This window comes from Phoca vitulina, unplaced genomic scaffold, assembly GCF_004348235.1.
Source record: "Phoca vitulina isolate PV1807 unplaced genomic scaffold, GSC_HSeal_1.0 scaffold60, whole genome shotgun sequence".
In the NCBI taxonomy this organism is placed as follows: domain Eukaryota; kingdom Metazoa; phylum Chordata; class Mammalia; order Carnivora; family Phocidae; genus Phoca; species Phoca vitulina.
The window spans coordinates 7,923,121-7,942,298 of NW_022589763.1; the positions used below are offsets into that span (position 1 = coordinate 7,923,121).

The 19,178-nt window shown below is 41.4% G+C and overlaps 2 protein-coding genes across 3 annotated transcripts in view; one reads left to right on the forward strand and one right to left on the reverse strand.

Annotated features, from left to right (window-relative positions):
- Positions 1–19,178, reverse strand: part of ARHGAP6 (Rho GTPase activating protein 6) — a 241,425-nt gene that overhangs the window by 114,539 nt on the left and 107,708 nt on the right. The gene's annotated exons all lie outside the window — the stretch shown is intronic.
- Positions 1,298–8,394, forward strand: AMELX (amelogenin X-linked). Of its 2 annotated transcripts, XR_004297751.1 has the most exons (7): positions 1,339–1,392; positions 2,747–2,812; positions 4,685–4,732; positions 6,007–6,052; positions 6,112–6,156; positions 6,427–6,852; positions 8,232–8,307. XR_004297751.1 is itself a non-coding variant. In XM_032391113.1 (6 exons), the coding sequence occupies exons 2-6, from the start codon at positions 2,759–2,761 to the stop codon at positions 8,235–8,237; spliced, it is 579 nt and encodes a 192-aa protein (XP_032247004.1). In that variant the 5' UTR covers positions 1,298–1,392; positions 2,747–2,758; the 3' UTR covers positions 8,238–8,394. The 2 variants fall into 2 exon arrangements, 1 of the variants encoding a protein (XP_032247004.1); XM_032391113.1 differs by lacking the exon at positions 6,007–6,052 and having other exon boundaries at positions 1,298–1,392; positions 8,232–8,394.

A 19,178-nucleotide genomic window follows, 5' to 3' on the forward strand; every position in this document is an offset into this window, starting at 1 on the left:
GTCGGGCTCTCTGCTCAGCGGGGAGCCTGCTTCTCCCTCTCCCTCTGCCCTCCTCCCTGCTTGTGCTCTCTCTCTCTCTCAAATAAATAAATGAAATCTTTTTAAAATTAAAAAAATATATTACTTAAGTAGTAAAAGAGATCTGGCTATACCACCAATAGTGTGTGAGGATATATATTCAGTATTCCCTTTACTGATCTAATATTGATAGTTCAGCAGCTACCTCTCATCAGCAGTTACAGATTTGCTTTTTAACTGATCAGATGCTAGAACAACAGAAAAAATCTATGTGCTCTACTAAGGTAGAAGAGGAAAAGACATACAAATTGAATAGCTAGATCAGAGGTCCTCTTAGCGAGAGAAGAACTTTGGTTGCTGTCCTTTAGGCAAAGGACAGGCTGCTGAGAACATGGGCACAATGCACCTAACAGGGAAGTCAAGAGGCTCTGAGAAAGAGAGAGAGAAATTTGGATTTGTTCATAAGAGAAAGTGGGATTGGGCTGGAAGAATGTGGGCAAAGGAGGACCAACATACTGAGAGAGGCTGAGTTGTTCTGTGGGATGGGGGAGCCAGGGCAATGTCCCCCACACAGTGTTCAAGTGTGCGGTCTGGTGTGTGACATCCTTTCTTGCCTTGTCCTTCAGATCATCAGCACAAGTTTTGCTACTGTGATCATCTTGAGTTCGTGGTTGCTTGGAGGGCAGATGGGTGGTAGGATGGGGCCAAGGAGAAGAAACTTTGTCCCCTCTTTCCGTGGACACCAGAATGGTGATAAAGGAACGGCCACAGGGAACAGAGAAAATACTTTCGGTGAAAGTAGAAAACAGAGCAGTGGTGATCCCAAACTTATAATCCCTCAGAGAAATACCGGGGAGAGCCTTGGGGGTTTACCAGAATGGGGGTTTGAATCGACTTATCCTGATCTGAAAGAGCTGGGGAGCCCTAGGGGACATGTTGATTACACTACAGAAATTCAACAATCTAGCTTTTTTGGGTAAAGAACAATGTTATGTTTGCTAGAACCAGGGAACAGACCATGACACAGCCACTTCTTAAAAGTAACTTCGAACGTATCGGCATGTGCAGTCAACTGATTTGCTGACTTAAAAACAGTCTGATGACATTTTTTTGCCTGTTAAACCTATTATTGCCCATAATGAAAGACTCTATATGCACTAATCACAACCTGCAGCCTTCTGTTTGATCACAGTTTTTAAAACTTCATGATACAGGGGTTTTTAGTTATACTCAACACATTTTCCTTCAGACATCTGATTGGTTGCTCTAGGTGCCGTGAATGATATAAATTGAGCTCTTAGTTGGAAGAAATCTAAAGGATCAAGCATCCCTGAGTTTCAGACAGAAACTTCCTCTGAATACGCATACTCAAAGGTATGTGGATTTTATTCATTTGGTATCCTTTCTATTGTGCTTATTTCTTTTTCTGCATTTCATGTACAAAAGATGCAAATGTATTCCGCATTTCTAATACTTTATGCTGTCATACATATTCGGTTACTTCTTCAGTTGGACCATAATTAAATTAGACTCTGATTACTTAGATGAATTATTTTACTTCCTAATGCAGCAAAGTGTTTGTCTGTATTTTTTAAAATTTTACTTCCAGAATCCCAAAGCACTTTTCAGGGCCAAATCTCACAGCAAAATATTTATTTTAATTACTTATCAATTAAGATAAAAGCGATTTTTTTTCCACAGGCTGTCATCTACTACTTTAAAAGCCAGTTTGTTTAATTACATCAAATAGAGCCATTAACTAAATGTGGTGTTTTCTCATTAATTCAAACTTCAACAGATTTAGGAGGTAGAAAACATCGGTGCACTTTTTATAGCCAGCATTATTACACACGGTACTCACTTTCTCTGCAAAATTTAAGATCCTTCTGACAGCTTTCATAGTCAACAATTCATACCACAAAGCAATGTGCATATTTTAGGATGGCCTGTTTTGCTTCGTGTCCCAAGGGTCATAAAGTGTATAATTACGGTGCCAGGCCAAACAAAAAGGAAGATGTCATTGACTAAATATGGAAAATTTCAAGGAGCAGTCATTCACAATTCACGGAATAATCACAAAGTATTAGCACTGTCCTCTCCCTTCCATTCAACCGCACCTGTTCCTCCACATCTGGAGCTCAGAGATGTCTGCTGGAAGTCCTACCAGTCGAAACACCTGGAACTTCCCTCCACTCCTTCCTTACTCTATTTTGGTAGATTATTTTCATATCTTTTCTCAGATGATTCGTCTTTGTTTTTAACAGTAGCAATGCTCAGGTGGACTGTACAAAAAAAAAAAACACAACAATTTTTGTGCCCTCCTGGTTCTAAAAGTATCAAATACTGTGCACCCTGAAGACCTGCGCAGCTTTTAGAGCCAACTCCGTTCTTGTGATCATTAATTATAAGCTACATCTAGCTTCTAGGACTCCCCAGGCTGCACAGGTATAGGAAAATAGCACACCAAATCACGTAATGATAGATTCACATCGCTACACTTTGTTCTGCTCTCAGCCAAAATGAGAAGCAACCTTATCACCATAGGGATTCCAAAAGCAATGAAATGAGCTCAGAACTGGAAATCACATGTGAATGAAGTAACCTCACAAAAGTGGTCCCATCCTTTTTACTGGCAACGGACTAATATGGATTGGTGGATTTTATGGAGCATTAATTATGTCCATATTTGCAAAAAGATTTTTTTTAAAAGTGTCAACTTCTATTTCAGGGCCATCAAGACATGGGGACCTGGATTTTGTTTGCCTGCCTCTTGGGAGCAGCCTTTGCTATGCCCGTGAGTAAAACACCCCTGCAAATGTCAATATCCAATTTCACAAGCTCGGAAATAAAAATCTGCCCCACAGTTGATAAACTTTAGGGTTTAAGGCAGTACAAGATCAGATGTCCTCAAATGTCTCTGTGTTTAAGAAACACTTGGAAGAGCTTGTTATATAAAAAAAAAAATATCCTCAGATGCCTCCACCCCAGACTCGGATTCAGAACAGCCGGAGCGGGGCTAGTGCCCAGGACTCTGCATTGTAACAAGGAGATTCTGCGGAAACAATTAGCTCGTAAATATCATCGCCCATCTCTAGATGGAGGAAACTTTTGGGAGGGACCCTCGAAAGGCCTCCAGAGAAAGTGCTCAACCAGCCTTAGGCAAATACTACAAAAATGCCAGTTTTCTCGAAAACCTAATTTCTCACGAGTGTCCAACTCTCTTCCTGCCCTACAAACTCTACTGCCTGTTATCCTTCAGAGGGTAAGGTTTCTATGTTAGGAATTTCCTTCTTGAACCATCTCCTGTTGTCAGAGGCCGCATCCCTTTGGGTGCACCTGCTAAGCACATGGGTGCTTCCGTGTGGTTGTCCAGAATCCTATCTATGCCCAATGCGTGTGGATATTTTCTACATTTAAATGTACCAAGGACCAGGAAGTCTGACCCACTCTCTTTAGACACAGGTCACATAAGGTCAGAGAGCTTAGATCCCACGCAGGCAAAGCAGGACGTAGCCGCTTTTCGGTGGCATAGAGAGCAGTTGATAGAACCAGAAGCCAGCCAAGCTTGTATATCTGCCTCCTCTCTTCCTCTCTCGCCCACAAGACCAAGATTCTGTGCTCTGCCTTCCTGAAATCCTGCATTGTGGCAACTTCTAGTCCCCCGAGGGGCCTCTGCATTACAAATGGAGCCCTTTATCCACTCCTCAATTGAATAACCCTACTCCCTGAGGGCTTATGTCAAGAAGGTTTACGAAAGGCAGTTACCTGACTAAAAGAATTCATATTCAGATGAGAGCAAATCAACCCTCTTATAAAATACGAGCATTTAAAAATAATAGAGCCTTAATTAGCTTGATGTCTGAGGGAGAGTCTGCACAGTCCTCTCTCCTCTCCCTCTCCCCCACTCCAGGGCCACCGGCATTGCATAATGCAGGCATCAGTCACTTTAAATTTTTCTCTGCCATAAAAACTTTGACAGAATCATAAAAGAATCAGTCTAAATTTCATAAATCAAGTCCTTCACTTTCCATGGGACTTAGAGCGTTTCCACTTTACTGCACCCGTCTCCGCACACTCATCAAGAAAATTCACAGGTAGTTGTTGCTTCTGTTGTCGATGTGCTTTGCATGCCAATTGTGAGGACTCTCTTCCATTACTGAAGCACCTACCCACCTCCTGATCTATAAGGGAAGGGTTGTGAGACAGTTCTCTTCTTTTGGTATTTCATAATTGTGTAAGAGAAACCCATCTCCCCTTCCAACATGGAGTGCGTTGCGTTAAGACGTAAAATGGCGGACGGGAGAGAGTAGGATTAGTTGACGACATGGATGGGGGGGCGGGTGTCCAAAGATCACTGGAGGATAAATGTGTGCTGGGTTTTGCTTCCCGGTCTTGGGAAAGTCATTTAGTTGCTCTGGACCCCTTTAAAATGAGAGGGCTCCTCTCCTACACAGAGTACATGTTCAAACGAAAAGTAGACCTCAAATATATTCTGCACCGTATAGATTTTTTTAAAGTAGCTTCAGTCTCTCTTAATGTGAACAATTGCATATTGACTTAATCTCTTCCTCTCTCTCCCTCTCTCCCTCTCTCTCCCTCTCTCTCCCTCTCCCCCCCCCCCCTTCTCTCCCTCTTTCATTTTCTTCTCCTTTCCCCTCTATAAAAGCTACCACCTCATCCTGGGCACCCTGGTTATATCAACTTCAGCTATGAGGTAATTTTTCTCTTTACTAATTTTGACCATTGTTTGAGTTAACAATGCCCTGGGCTCTGTAAAGCATAGTGTGTTGATTCTTTATTCAAGATGTTCTTCAGTCCTGCTTTTTCAGTTCCCATTACCGGCTTCCTGGTTTAAGCCCTGATGGGTTCCCTCAAGGCTGCACTGCCCCAGCACACTCCTACTTGGCCTCTCTGACTCAGTTTCTCCTCCTTATATGGCTATAAAGCTATCCATCATGAACTACCATTCAGGGTGGGGCTGCATGGTAGGGCAGAAAGTGAACTCTGGCTGAACAGCTTTGTTCTATTCCAGCCTGTGAAAGGTGAGGGAGTTGGGTAAGACATTATTTAAGATCCTTTCCAGCTAGAAACTCCTGATTCTAAGATGCTCACACTCTATGTGTCTCCTTTGTTCGTCTTTAATGAAAGATCAGTGATCACTGACCAAGGGGTTTGTGAGACATTCTGCAGAGCAATGGAAAGCATGAGATTTCTGGAAATCAGGTTTGAGGCTCTCCTCAACCCCATACTAATCACGCGACCTTGAGCAAATCATTTTCTCTAAAACTTTAGTTTCCTCATCTGGAGAAGGGAAATAATTATAATACCCACACTTCAAAATATGGCTTGAGGAGCAAAATAGTTAAGCAATATAAAAGACGTTTTGTCAAGTACAATTTGAGCAAGGTTAGTAATTGTTTGTTGTATTCATATCAAATGCTGTACTACAACATGAAGGTGTCCCCAGAACTGAGGTTAACCAAGTATATACTGTTTAGGGAGGAATGAAACTCTTCCTTCTTTCAAAGGTTCAGATGACAATCTGTGAATCTGTTTACTCACACAAGCTGAGGAAAAGTGTGAATAACAATTTGAGGCAAGATTTTCTGTGAAACCTTAAAAGGCTGACATATTTGACCAGAAAACCTGTGTTTCTAGGCTGAGGGACAGATTTTCTGCCTTCTTTATTTTTCCATTGTGACGTCAACTCAAAAATGATATGACTAATGTTATATCACATTAATTTGTTTTGTTTTGCTCTTGCAAAGAGCAGGTGCTGTGGAATTCAACAGAATTACTACTTTTGTGAACTTGATCAAGCTCATGGACCTTTTTAACTCCCCATGAGCTAGTCTGTAAAAGTGAGGGCGAGGATACTTGCCTCACAGTACGTGAGGACACATGAAAAATGTGTGTCATGGATGTAATGTAGCGCCTAACACTCAGGAAGCACCTGACAAATGTTTTACTTTATGCTTCCTTCCATAGAACTCACACTTTCAGGCTATCAATATTGACAGGACTGCACCATTGAGTCTGCATTTCCTGCAACGAAATTAAAGCAAATGTATTCCAATGTTTCTGTTTCTTAAGGTGCTTACCCCCCTGAAGTGGTACCAGAACATGATAAGGCATCCGGTATGTAGATATTTTTTTCTTTAGTCCCTTAAAATATTAAGCATGCATTTCAATTCCCTTTTAAATGAAATAACATATCTATGCCACATACAGACACTAATGGAAAATCTAGTCTGTAAAAGGTCATATCTGTGTACACAGTTAGAAATTCTTGCACAGGAAAAAAAATGAATAAATAGTCATAGTAACGATGACCAAGAAAACATGACTACTTCTCCAGCTGGAAGTCAATGGAGCCAATGGTAAACCTGACTCTTTGTTTCTCACCAGTACCCTTCCTATGGTTACGAGCCCATGGGTGGATGGCTGCACCACCAAATCATTCCCGTGCTGTCCCAGCAGAATCCCCCGAATCACGCCCTGCAGCCTCATCACCACATCCCCATGGTGCCAGCTCAGCAGCCCGTGCTCCCCCAGCAACCAATGATGCCAGTTCCTGGCCAACACTCCATGACTCCAACCCAACACCACCAGCCAAACCTCCCTCTGCCTGCCCAGCAGCCCTTCCAGCCCCAGCCCGTCCAGCCCCAGCCTCACCAGCCCATCCAGCCCCAGCCACCTGTGCACCCCATCCAGCCCCTGCCGCCACAGCCACCTCTGCCTCCGATGTTCCCCATACAGCCCCTGCCCCCCATGCTTCCTGACCTGCCTCTGGAAGCTTGGCCAGCAACAGACAAGACCAAGCGGGAGGAAGTGGTGAGTATCCCTTGAAGCCACTCTGCCAGCTGGGAAAATGGTAAAGCAAAATGGCCCCCAGAGTTCTAAGTTCTCAAACAATCCAGGGTCTAGAGTTTCAGTAGCTACACAGGTCAATGACTCTATTAGTCCAAGCATGTGTTGTAACTTTTTATTATAAATAAGTTTACCTGTGAAGCTTAGTAATTAAGACCATAGTTTTTATGGTGGGTTTAACTTCTACGATTATTTTGAATTTCTCCCAGAATATGTATTACTGAAACCCATTAATTTTAAGGAGAGCAGTATAAGGGAATATCAGTTCTCCTTATATTTCAAGGGTTTGACTAGCAAGAATAGGCTAGAATTGCACTGAAGATAAAAGGGTAATTTTTTTTGGGGGGGGGGATGCAAATATTTGAACAGGCTACAAAAAGTAGGTGGGAAATCTCTTTGAAGACCTCTTTAATCTCTTTAAAGGAAGATTACCTGTCTAGGGTGGATTTTAATCTAAGTTGGAGGAAGCTAGACAGTTTATTAGATTCCTTTTCAGCGCTTGGTTCTACAGATTAAATTTCAGCAAGAAGTTTTCACACAACTAAGCACAAAATTAATTGCATTACAGAAAGTTCTTCCAAATGAGTGGGAAGTAGCCAATAAAATAAATGACTCATATCCATATCCATAAACCCTTATTCTGTGTATATGAGATTATGTAATTCTACTGCATATGTAATGCCAAGTTATGAATGCTATTGATGATTTTCTACTGAGAAGCAGTGAGAGGTGAGGTGGAAATGACCTGGCTGGGGGGCTAGGATACCCACATTCCAGTTCTGGCTTTGCCTCCAAAGAGAAAACGGTAAATGTACAAGTTACTTGTTGATTCTTCTAGTCTAAGGTACTGTTCCCTCTGTCTAGAACATGCATTTATTCATCACTTCATTAATGATTAAGGCCATGAACTTTATAATGTGCTCACATCTTGCCAGAGCTATTTCTGGAAAGGTGACTTTGGGCAGGTAGCAGTTTGAACTCTTTAAAACTCCTGTGTAAAATCAGAGCATCAATATTGGTAGCTTCTTAGAGTTGTTTTACAGAAAATAAAATCAAGTGATGAGCTCAGAGCCTGGCATGCAGGAAGTCCTCAGGAAAGGGCAGCTATTGTTATTTTATTATTACGTAAAAGTTGGAAGTGTCCTGAAGGCAGGGACGTCCATTCTGGATACTTCCTCTCCAATGACAAGGAGACAACCAAGAAACTTGGAAAATTACAGAGTTCATCTTACACGGTGGTACATCATTCTGGCAAAATGGAAGCCACACGCGTGATTGTAAATGATCCTCACTAGGAATATCTGTGAATTATTTTAATTCTTCCTTTTGTTACTATTTTTAAGGATTAAGACATCAGGAAATGAGAAGAGAACTGAAGTAAATACTTCAGGTGCTTTTCAGAATGACACAAGAACACGATGCGTTTTGCCTGCCATCCCTTCACTTAGTAAATTCTGTAACTAAAAATCAGTACCATTAGCAAACAATAAAATGTTTTAAAAATCATTCACGTCTTTGTGTTGCTTTAAGCTTAAAATTTCGTGTCACTTCAGAGAAGGTATTATTAATGGCTTTTCTTGGATAAGGTAGGAACTGCTCATTCACACCTACAAAACTGACCATTCTGCAGGCAAATGAGGACTAATTCTTCCTTTTAGAGAAAATGTATACGATCTCAAAACATTTTAAAAAACCAGAAGGTTATAAAGTAGTTATAATAGTAGATAAAGTGAAAAATTATGAACATGTACAGTCACTGAACCTAAATGAAATGAAGGGAAGTTTATGTGAAGAATTCTTTAAATTGGAAAAAAAAAAGCTCTTGAGAAATGTTTATAGTACAAAACAAATTAAGACTTGGAACACAGGCTTTATAGTTCGCACCACATTAGTAACCAAAATCCAATCTTTTGATCTCATTCTACTGAAAAGGATTTTTAAACGAAATTATGTGATATGTATAATAATGTACTGAATTTTACATTATTGGGGTAATCAATTTTCCTAAGAAAACTTTTATTAAATGGAGCTTCAAATAGAGAATCACAGTGATTTTGTACACAAGTCATTCCTTTCACTTAATAATTTTTAAGATGATAAACTGTACTGTATAGTCTTCAAAATGTTAACAGATGCATAAAATGGACTCAATACAAGTTTTCTTTCCCACTCATATTTATATTCGAATCCTTTTTTCCTCCTACACCCACACAGAATTGTAAACAATCTTTTTAGGGTTTACATTACACAGCACCCACAGTAACTTTATTCCAGTACCTTTATGATCAAGGCTCCTTAATCATTTTCTGGAATGCATAAACATAACTTTACTGGGAGGGTCTTGATATTTAAACAAATAACTTGATTTAAAAGGACTTAGATCCCATAAAAAAGTAAGAAAGCTTTTAATCAATTCGCATGAACCAATTCTAATCAATTTAGTAAATATTTATTTATCACCCTTTAAGGTAAGGCACTATTCCATGCCCTGATTCAAACAGTAAGTTCCCATCCTTAAGAAATCTAGAACCTACCAAAGGGATAAAATAAGCTCACAAATACTGATAAGAGAAGGCCTAGCAGCATTAACACTATGACAGAAGTATAGTCAAACTGCCCTGGGAAATATGGCAGACTTGCTTAGTTAGCTGCGCAATAGCTTTCCTCACCGCTCGTTCCTTGTTGGCAGAGCTGGAATTGCTCCCAGCATCTGGCCTTCCACAAACTCAGGACAGATGAGCCCCTCCCCTGTCCCAGGGAATGAATGTTCCCTCCTCCATGCCAATTATGGCATCAATTACCATAACACACCATATCCATACCAAATACGGCATCTATGCCCTTTGCTAAGTGACAAAGGGCACTTGAGGGATGGGTTGGGATGGAACCTGAACAACGAATGAGGCCATAAGGAATGTTCACTAGGAGAGGAGGAGCTTCTGGGAGGAAAGATTATTTTCCAATTAAAAAAATACACACACATCTGGAAAACAGTATGGAGGTTCCTCAAGCAATTAAAAATAGAGCTACCCTATGACCCAGCAATTGCACTACTGGGCATTTACCCCAAAGATACAGATGTAGTGAAAAGAAGGGGCACCTGCACCCCAATGTTTATAGCAGCAATATCCACAATAGCCAAACTGTGGAAGGAGCCCAGATGTCCATCGACAGATGAATGGATAAAGAAGATGTGGTTTATATACACAGCGGAATACTATTCAGCCATCAGAAAATATGAACACTTACCATTTACATCAACATGGATGGAACTGGAGGGTATTATGCTGAGTGAAATAAGTCAGTCAGAAAAAGACAATTATCATATGGTTTCAGTCATATGTGGAATATAAGAAACAGAGCAGAGGATCATAGGGGAAAGGAGGGAAAACTGAATGGGAACTCATCAGAGAGGGAGACAAATCATCAGAGACTCTTAACTACAGGAAACTAAGGATTGCTGGAGGGGAGGTGGGTGGGTGGGGGGATGGGGTAATTGGGTGACAGGTATTAAGGAGGGCACGTGATGTGTTGAGCATTGGGTGTTACATGCAATTGATGAATTACTGAACTCTACATCTGAAACTAATGATGTACTATATGTTGGCTAATTGACTTTAATTAAAGAAAAGAAAAATACACACACACACACACACACACACACACATACACACACACACTCATGCTAGGAAAGAGTGCTGTTCTGTCTTTGGATCTACCTATTTGAGGATATGAAGCCTGGACCTGTGTCTACCATATTATGACCAGGAAGGACAAATGGAAAGATGTAAAGCCCCTAAGTCTTTGGTGGCATCATTGTGTCCCTGAATTAAGCAACCCTGGAACCATCTACCCCGAGATGGATAAAACACTCTATTTCCATACTCGTGTTTTTCAGTTGTGGGTCATGAATGATTAGTGGGTCATGACATCAATATCAGGAGCCCCAGCATTTCTATCATGCTGGCAAACCATCTCTTCCAATAGTGTAAAGCTTATTTGGCAAGAACTAAGAATTATTTTGTCAATGAATTCCCCCTCACACACAAAAAAAGCCAGTGAATAGATAGAGATATTATATCCTGGTGTATTCTCCAAAATATATGACTCCCCACACACTGCCTTTCACAGTTCATGAAAATACTGCCATTATATTTATTTCTACTGAGAAACACTTTAAGGGTGTAAGGGATGATGTTACTTGGAGACTACGTGTGATATTGGAAAAAAAACAAACTTTGGAGTCAGACCGGAGTTGCTTTCAATTTTTCTGATATAAGAGGATTCTCTATTTGGAAAAGTCATTGACACAATAATTCTCCTTTTATCATAATTCAAATTATACACACACACACATATTCAAATCACATTTTGAATTACAGGGGAAAAGTCAGGTTTTGGACTCTAAAAACTATTCACTGTGGAATGAGAGGTACTGTATAAGTTGATTTTATGAGAAACAGAAACTTGTGTATTCAATGGTCAAACCTGTGTTTTAATATAATCATTTTCATGGTAGGCTACAATGGACATTTTTCTATCGCACTAAACAATGTATATTAACCACAACATAGCATCTCCTTGATGATCCAGAATAAGACTTACGAACACCCATCAGTGAGGTGTGTTGCTTTGGCATTTCAGAGATCACGAGGCTCTTATGCCTGTTTTAAGTTGTCCTCTTGTTGTAACTGTTCCTTCCCGCTTTTGGCCATCACTTCTTTTTGTTAATGTGTATTTACATCTTGTAACATGTAGCTTATTTTGTACACATATTCTCCCTAACAAAATTAAGTACATTGGCCTTGGGATTGTTACTTCAGAAGTTCCACAGTGGTTTTGAGACTATTTTATTTCCTGACTCCCCAACTGTGGCAGATGGCCACAACTGACAAAATTCTGACATGTAGATGTATGCGGCTGTCACCACATAGTATAACATGGCTGATGTAAATTGAATAAACAGAGCATTTCTAATTCACTAAAACTTAGGCATAGTCCGCTGCCCAACACTGCATTTGAGTAAAATATGGAAGAAAATCATTAGATACTAATGACCAAGGCTTAAAGCACAGGCTGAAATAAATAGTAGTACTGACCATAAATGCACTAATAAACCCAAACATATACCCAAAGAGTTCTTAAATCAGATTAAAAAAAGCAAAAGTAGATTATTTACGAAGCTGTACTATGTCTTTGAAATTCAGCCAAAGAGACAGATGAAGTTGAGGAAACCTGGTCAAGGAAATTCCTTTCTCACCATAACCACTCCCATGCCACTAATAAATTTGAAATCTGCTCTGCCCTCGTTCACTCCCTGTTGGTGAGGACTTCAATATGCATCATTTTGGGGAGGGGTGCAAATACACATCTAGGAATTACCCTAAGAGAGCCATCAAAATGCACAAAAAGATACATGCAAAGATGTTGGTCACAACATTATTTATACCATGAGAGATTTAAACTTTCTTACATCTAGCTGAAGGAGTAATGTGATAAAAAGTATGCTTTAGAAGAAAATTTATTAGTGGAGAAAATGTGATAAACTAAAACTTAAGACCCAAACCATCTATCATATGTGAATATTACACATGACCTTAACACGTAACTAATTTAGACACACACACATAAATGTGCATTGGCAAAAACTTGGAAGGAGATGCAGCTGTTTGTACAAAGATCCAATTTTTCCCACAATAAACATAAGTTGCTTCTGTAATCTAGAATCAAATTAAATTATTTATTTAAAAGTTTGTTCTCTCTTTCTTCTGCTTCAATCCAGACACAGCTCCTTCCTTCAGCTCCCTTTGAGGTGAGTTTTGAATCTTGGTGGGTCCCCTTCAGGTAAATTCCAAGTAGAAACGACTTCACATGTACTTGATTTTTCAGAGAAACATTTTGACCAAAGAAGGGCTAAAGGAAAGGAACTACTGGCTTTAGCAAGAACAAAAATGAACAATAAGCTCAAACAACAGGGGGCGCCTGGGTGGCTCAGTTGGTTAAGCGACTGCCTTCGGCTCAGGTCATGATCCTGGAGTCCCTGGATCGAGTCCCGCATCGGGCTCCCTGCTCGGCAGGGAGCCTGCTTCTCCCTCTGACCCTCCCCTCTCTCATGTGCTCTCTCTCATTCTCTCTCAAATAAATAAATAAAATCTTTAAAAAAAAAAAAAAAAAGCTCAAACAACAGAAAAGAGATGAGCATGATAGGAAGAATTAGGAACAGCACAAATAAAATAAAATAGAGAAATGACCATCAAAGCAGTTCCCGCTGAAATCCTGCCAAAGGTTAATGGGTTCAAAGAACAGGCAGGTGAGAGGTCAAACACAACATTGAAGACCTAAACCCTTAAAGAGCTGGGTGCTTGCAGTGACTTTTCATATTAAGTGAGTTCTCCTTTGATTCAAATAATGCCTGAACTATTCTTAGAACTCATCAATTATCTAATTTCACTTTTGGGCTTCAACTGGTTATAATGTGCTTTTTTCTCTCCTATGTTTAATGACATCAGGTCTGAATCATCTAAAGAGCTCAACCTCAATCAATAATGACTCCAATTAACCAGAAAATGCTCACAGCTCACACATTAGAAAGGGCAAAGGAAAATGCAACCTAACAAACTTAGTTTTCAGGCTGGATTTCCAGAACCACCTACCTTGATAGCATGCAACCACCTATCTTGATGGCATGCACTGAAGACAGAGGTTCAAAGATTACCCGGAAGTAATCTTCACTTTGACAAGAGACAGTGAATAGTTGCAGCATTTTCCAAAGCAAAATTCAGATATGTAGGATGATAATATGATAGAATACTTGAAATCAGAGACATCTACTAACTGGTAATTACACTCTATACTTGCACTGTTCAGCATGTATCCCCACGTGGCTATTCGAATTTGAAAGAAGTAAAATTAAATAAAATGGAAACTTCAGTTCCTCAGTCACACGAGACACGTTTTAAGTGCTAAAAGGCCACGTGGGACTAGTGGCTACCATATTGCACAGAGCGAACACAGAACCTTTCCATCACCGCCAAGAGTTTTATTACATAGTACTGCTCTATACACTACTTCCTGAGGTAGAAGAGCAAGTCCTGTTAATTCAAAGATTTTAAACAAAAGATGAAACAAAACAGACTTGCTTGGTTAAAACTGAACATCTCAACTATCCATAACAAGTCATTTCCCAAGCATTCCAGGAGTCCTGATCTTGTATGGAAATTTTCTAAGAACTGTGAAAGTGCCCTTTTCTTCCTCAGGTCAAATCACACACACACACCAAAATGGTTTTCCCTCCAGTTTTCTTTTAAAACAGATGAATTCGGAGTTCAACTACATTATTTTTTCTCCTCATCAGAAAAACTATTTTAGTTCCAAAGGAATAGCCATTCATTTTCAGACCTCTACCAGCCACATCCACGCTGGAGGTAGAAGGCTGGGGCTGCCCTTGACCTAGGGCTTCACTGGGAACAGACCAAAGTTTAAGCTGATGGAAAGATAAAAGTAAGAAAAAAACACAAACTTTTGTCCATCCCTAAGGGTGGATGACTGCCTGGAAACATCAGAAAATATTTACATTCTTTTCTCTTTTGTGGTTCAAAGCAACAGTGCAACATAGGACGAATGGGGGCACACACACACACGCACACAAACACATGCGTACACACACACACGCACGCACACAAACACATGTGTACACACACGCACACAAACACATGCGTACACACACACACGCACGTGCGTGCACACTGCCCTCTGAGTTTTCCTGTAGTAAAAGGACACATGTGGAGACACAGACTATTTGAGAAACTTGCAATGTTAAAGAAAGCTTCTTTCCATTCTAATCATTTAGAGACTGTATGGCTATTGTATCAATCATCATCATGGCACACTACACCTCTTGCAAGATAAAATTCTATCAAGAAAAAAAGGTCAAGTTGCTTATCTTATTTATATGCAATGTCAAGTTGACTACCTCCTCTCCCCACTCCACATAAAATGAAAACACTGCCTTTTCCCATAAATCTGAGCATTGCCTCTTATTAGTAAACAACTGCTGAAAATACCAAGCTTGAGTTTAAGGCCAAGACTTTAAAAAGAATATAAAATAGCCAACAACTGTATTAATTAGGAAAAAACCCGAAAGAGATCCGACTGTGAACAGCTTAATATGGGAATCACAAGAGAAAAATAATTTCAACCAATTTCCCACATTTCCAGAACATAGTGATCTCTAGTCATGTTCCATATTGCTTTAATAAAACAGTCATCAGCCTATGTTTGTTGTGAAATTCTTGTTAATTGGACTTTTTACTTATTGTTTGGTGATTTGGCTTATAATTCCTTTTGCCCTCACTGGTCTAGAGCCTTATCAACAGGGATCATTGGCTGACATTTAGTTATCCAAAAATACTTCCCTGCTGGGAAGAATTCATCTTGGCCTCATCTGAAACACCTGACTCTTCTAGAAGATAAATAATACTTGAGGAATAAAATCGGGCTGGGAGTGGTGGGGAGGAGTGAAGAGGTTGAGGAGAGAAGAGAGGAATGATCATTTGGGTCCCAAAACATTCGCCTTGATAAACTGCACCTGAATAATCTACCAAAAAAACCCAAGATCAATAAAGTCCCCTTACGAATAACATTGCCCCACGGTCAACAAAAAATAGCCCAGGGTCCAGCATTTACTTTCTTTTTATAAACAATTAAAAAAATGTTAAACAATGTTAACTCTCTTCCTCAAATCAACCAAATCTTGTCTTCCTCTCCCCCAAATTTTCCATGCTTCGAATCTGTGGAAGGGGGGGCCTCTGGGGTCCGTTAAGTATACACACAGGTTAATGCATGCTCCATAACCAGACCGTCTGGCTTCACGATCACGACCTTTGCCGATCTCCTGTGCAAACTGGGACAAGTTTTTTAGTCTCCATGTGCCTCAGTTTCCTCATCTATAAAATGTACTATCCATCTCTGTGTCCTTTCATGTCGAGTCCCAAGCTCAATAAATGCTGGCTAGCGTTCTTACATTCAGAAAGGAAGCTTTCTCCAGGCTCTCTAGGCACCCCCAAAGGGAACACTACACAGCTGGAGTCGGGAATGTTGTAAAATTTGGACCTAACATGGAAGTTTTCTATGCCAAAGGCTCCAAACACATCTGTCATTTACCAATGTGCCTTCTCTGACATACAACCACCGGAACGCCTTCCTTACTGATTGCTACCCTACGGGATCACTGCCTTCTATCTGACATCCCCAGAGGCTGCTTTTGTCACCCTGAGGGTAATAGGAGACTAAATCCACCAGGAGGGTATCATGGGCTGCACAGGGCTCATTAAAGGCTAGAGCGTCAGACCTCCTCCCTCTGAATGTCTTCTTCTGACCTTCTTTGTAAGGCCTGGCTGCCATGTATAGTGGTTTCCCACTCCAACCCTTCCCTTGTTCTGGCTTTGGTCACAGTTCAGCTAATTCCACTTTAGGGATTCTTTACCAAACTCTTTTTTCTAGAGCAGTGGTTCTCAACCAGGGCAGCTGTGCCCCCTAGAGGACATTTGGCAACATCCGGAGTCACAATGAAGGGGCGGGAAAGAGGGTTGAGGTGCTACTATTGGTATATATAGTGGGCGGAGACCAGAGATGCTGCTAATCAGCCCACGATGCACAGGACAGGCCCCACAACAACGAATGATCCAGCCTTGAACGTTGACACCGCTGCAGTTGGGAACACTGCTCTAGAAAACGAGGCCAATATTGAATCATGCTGTGTGTTCAGAACTTAACATACAGAAACAGTGAACAAATGTAGAAGTCTGTGTGCATTTTTAAAACGTAACTGAGAAAGCAAAACCAGGAGTTCAAGTCTTAACATTGGTAAAGCTGATGTAGGACTTCATACAGGAGGTTTTTCACTTCCTGCACCAATTGTATCAGCAAAATCGAAACAGCTTGGAGAGTGACCAGGACCTTGAAGAAAATTTGCAAGAGAAAGAGACAGCTGCACCGGGATTAAAGGAGCTGGTGTCTGTAAGTCACAACCATTCTGCAGAAATTAGAATGGTTATTGGTTTCTTCAGAAATTACTTAGGGGCGCCTGGGTGGCTCAGGTTAAGCAGCTGCCTTTGGCTCAGGTCATGATCTCAGGATCCTGGGATCGAGCCCCGTGTCAGGCTCCCCGCTCACAGGGGAATCTGCTTCTCCCTCTTCCCCTCCCCCCTCGTTCTCTCTCTCTCTCCCCCCCCCACTGTCAAATAAATAAATAAAATCTTTAAAATAAAACTTACTTAAAAGTGAGTGTGTTCATTGTTTCTTGGGAGGTTACTTACAAGTTGTTATCTCAGTAATAAAGAGGAGAAAAATAACCAGACCATTAGCCATTGGTATAACGACGGAATTAGAACTCATTTAGTTTGTCTGGGAAGAGTCCTGTTTTGGGATTTGCTTGAACTTGGCAGAATAACGAGAAATAAGTGGGCAGGGATTTAAGATGCCATAATGCTCGCGATTTTCAGAACCATCACTCTGCACAAGTATTCTTTGATAAATATGATACAGTTTTTGTTACAAAATTATTACCAAAAAACCTCTGATAGCCATGGAGGATATAAACAGTGTGCTATACGTACACGAGACCCACTTTGCTGAAGTGAAGACTTCGGGCAACCTACAATATTTGACGGACTCAGGACACGAGACATCCTATCTGTCCAAATACCAAACTCAAGACACTCAGCTCTATGTGACATGGACTCCTCCATATGCCACACAGCAGGAGAACGGCCATAAATGAGCATCAGGTCAATGCCTGCTCATTTAGGGACCTTCTTTTACTGGTCCACATGGACTGGAGTGCTCAGGCCTCGAGCTTTCCCAGGATATGTTGGGCATGCTTCTATTTCAAGCAACTACTTGTTTCTACTTTGGTCTCCCCACTGGCCCGCAACTTCCTTGAGGAGATTTAGAAAAATATGTAGAAACTGGTCAGTGTGCTTAATATCTGCTCAAGGAACCCTCAGTAGCATTAAAAAGCCACCATACTGTAATATAAAACTAATGATAGTAGTAACATCGAACATTTACTGGGCTCTTATTATATTCTTGGACTTGTTCTAAGCACATGACATATATTCGCTCACTTAATTCTCACAACCTTTAGAGGAAACGTTTGTCTCTATCCCCAATTTACAGATGAGGAGTCATCTAAACCTTAAACTTTAAAAAGAAATGCACTCCTTAACACACACACACACACACACACACACACACACAACACACACACTGTCCCATTTTTGATGAGTGCGATTTGAAAAGCAAACTAATCTGTCATCTGCCTCTAGGATGCTAACTAAAACCACCTCTATCTATTTCTACACAGTACATATGAATCCAGCTCGAAAGGAGTCATTAAACTTGTCTCCTTTGTCACTTAATTTCTCCTGTCCATTTGACCTCCTGAGGACGCACTGGGGAGCTAAAGAGGCCCCAGTCCAGTAACTTCTGTGCCACTGTGGTCGACCCCCACAGAAGGGGAAGAAATCTCTGTCAATACGGGCAAGTCTCAGCACACCAGGGTAGCACTGCCCCGGAAACAGGAGACGTCCATCCATCCCAGCGGCAGGTGCGCACCTGAACACCAACGGCCCTCACTCCTTCCTTGGTTCCCAAGGTTGGAGCCAACCAAGTCCAGTCCTCGCAGGAACCGCAAGGTGCTTTCTCCCTGATTCGTTCAGAGAAAGCTACAGCGGGAACTGACGATACCTTGTTCGAAAAGGCTGGCCCCGGCCTTCCATTACCTTCCTTCCCCAGTAGCCCACGAAACGCACAGTCGGCGCCTGCAGGGAGCCCGTTGCAAGTGACATTCGGAAGCCGGCCCAAAGTGGCCACTACAGGAGGGCTGCTGCCCTATCTCTCGCAGGACACTGGCTCAGAACCGATGGGCTGGCATACTCTCTCCGCCTGGCCCTTGATGTCCAGATTAAAATATATGGAAAGCTTCCACGGATGTTAGCCATGGAGGTGGCCGTGGGAATAGGCGGCTGCCGCAGGGCCACCGCTGGAGGAAGAGATGCTGGCGATGCGCACAGCTGTGGGCAAGAACAAACGCAGGCTCGGAGCCGTGCCAAAGCCCCATTTGCACCCTGGATGTGGAACTTGGGCTCAACCTGGTTTCCACAAGTGATTTGTTTCTTAATCTCAAGCTAGGCACAACAGAGCAACGTCCAAATCTTTTTCTTTTTAAAGACAGTGGTGAGGCGCGCCTGGGTGGCTCAGTCGGTTAGGCGAGTGCCTTCGGCTCAGGT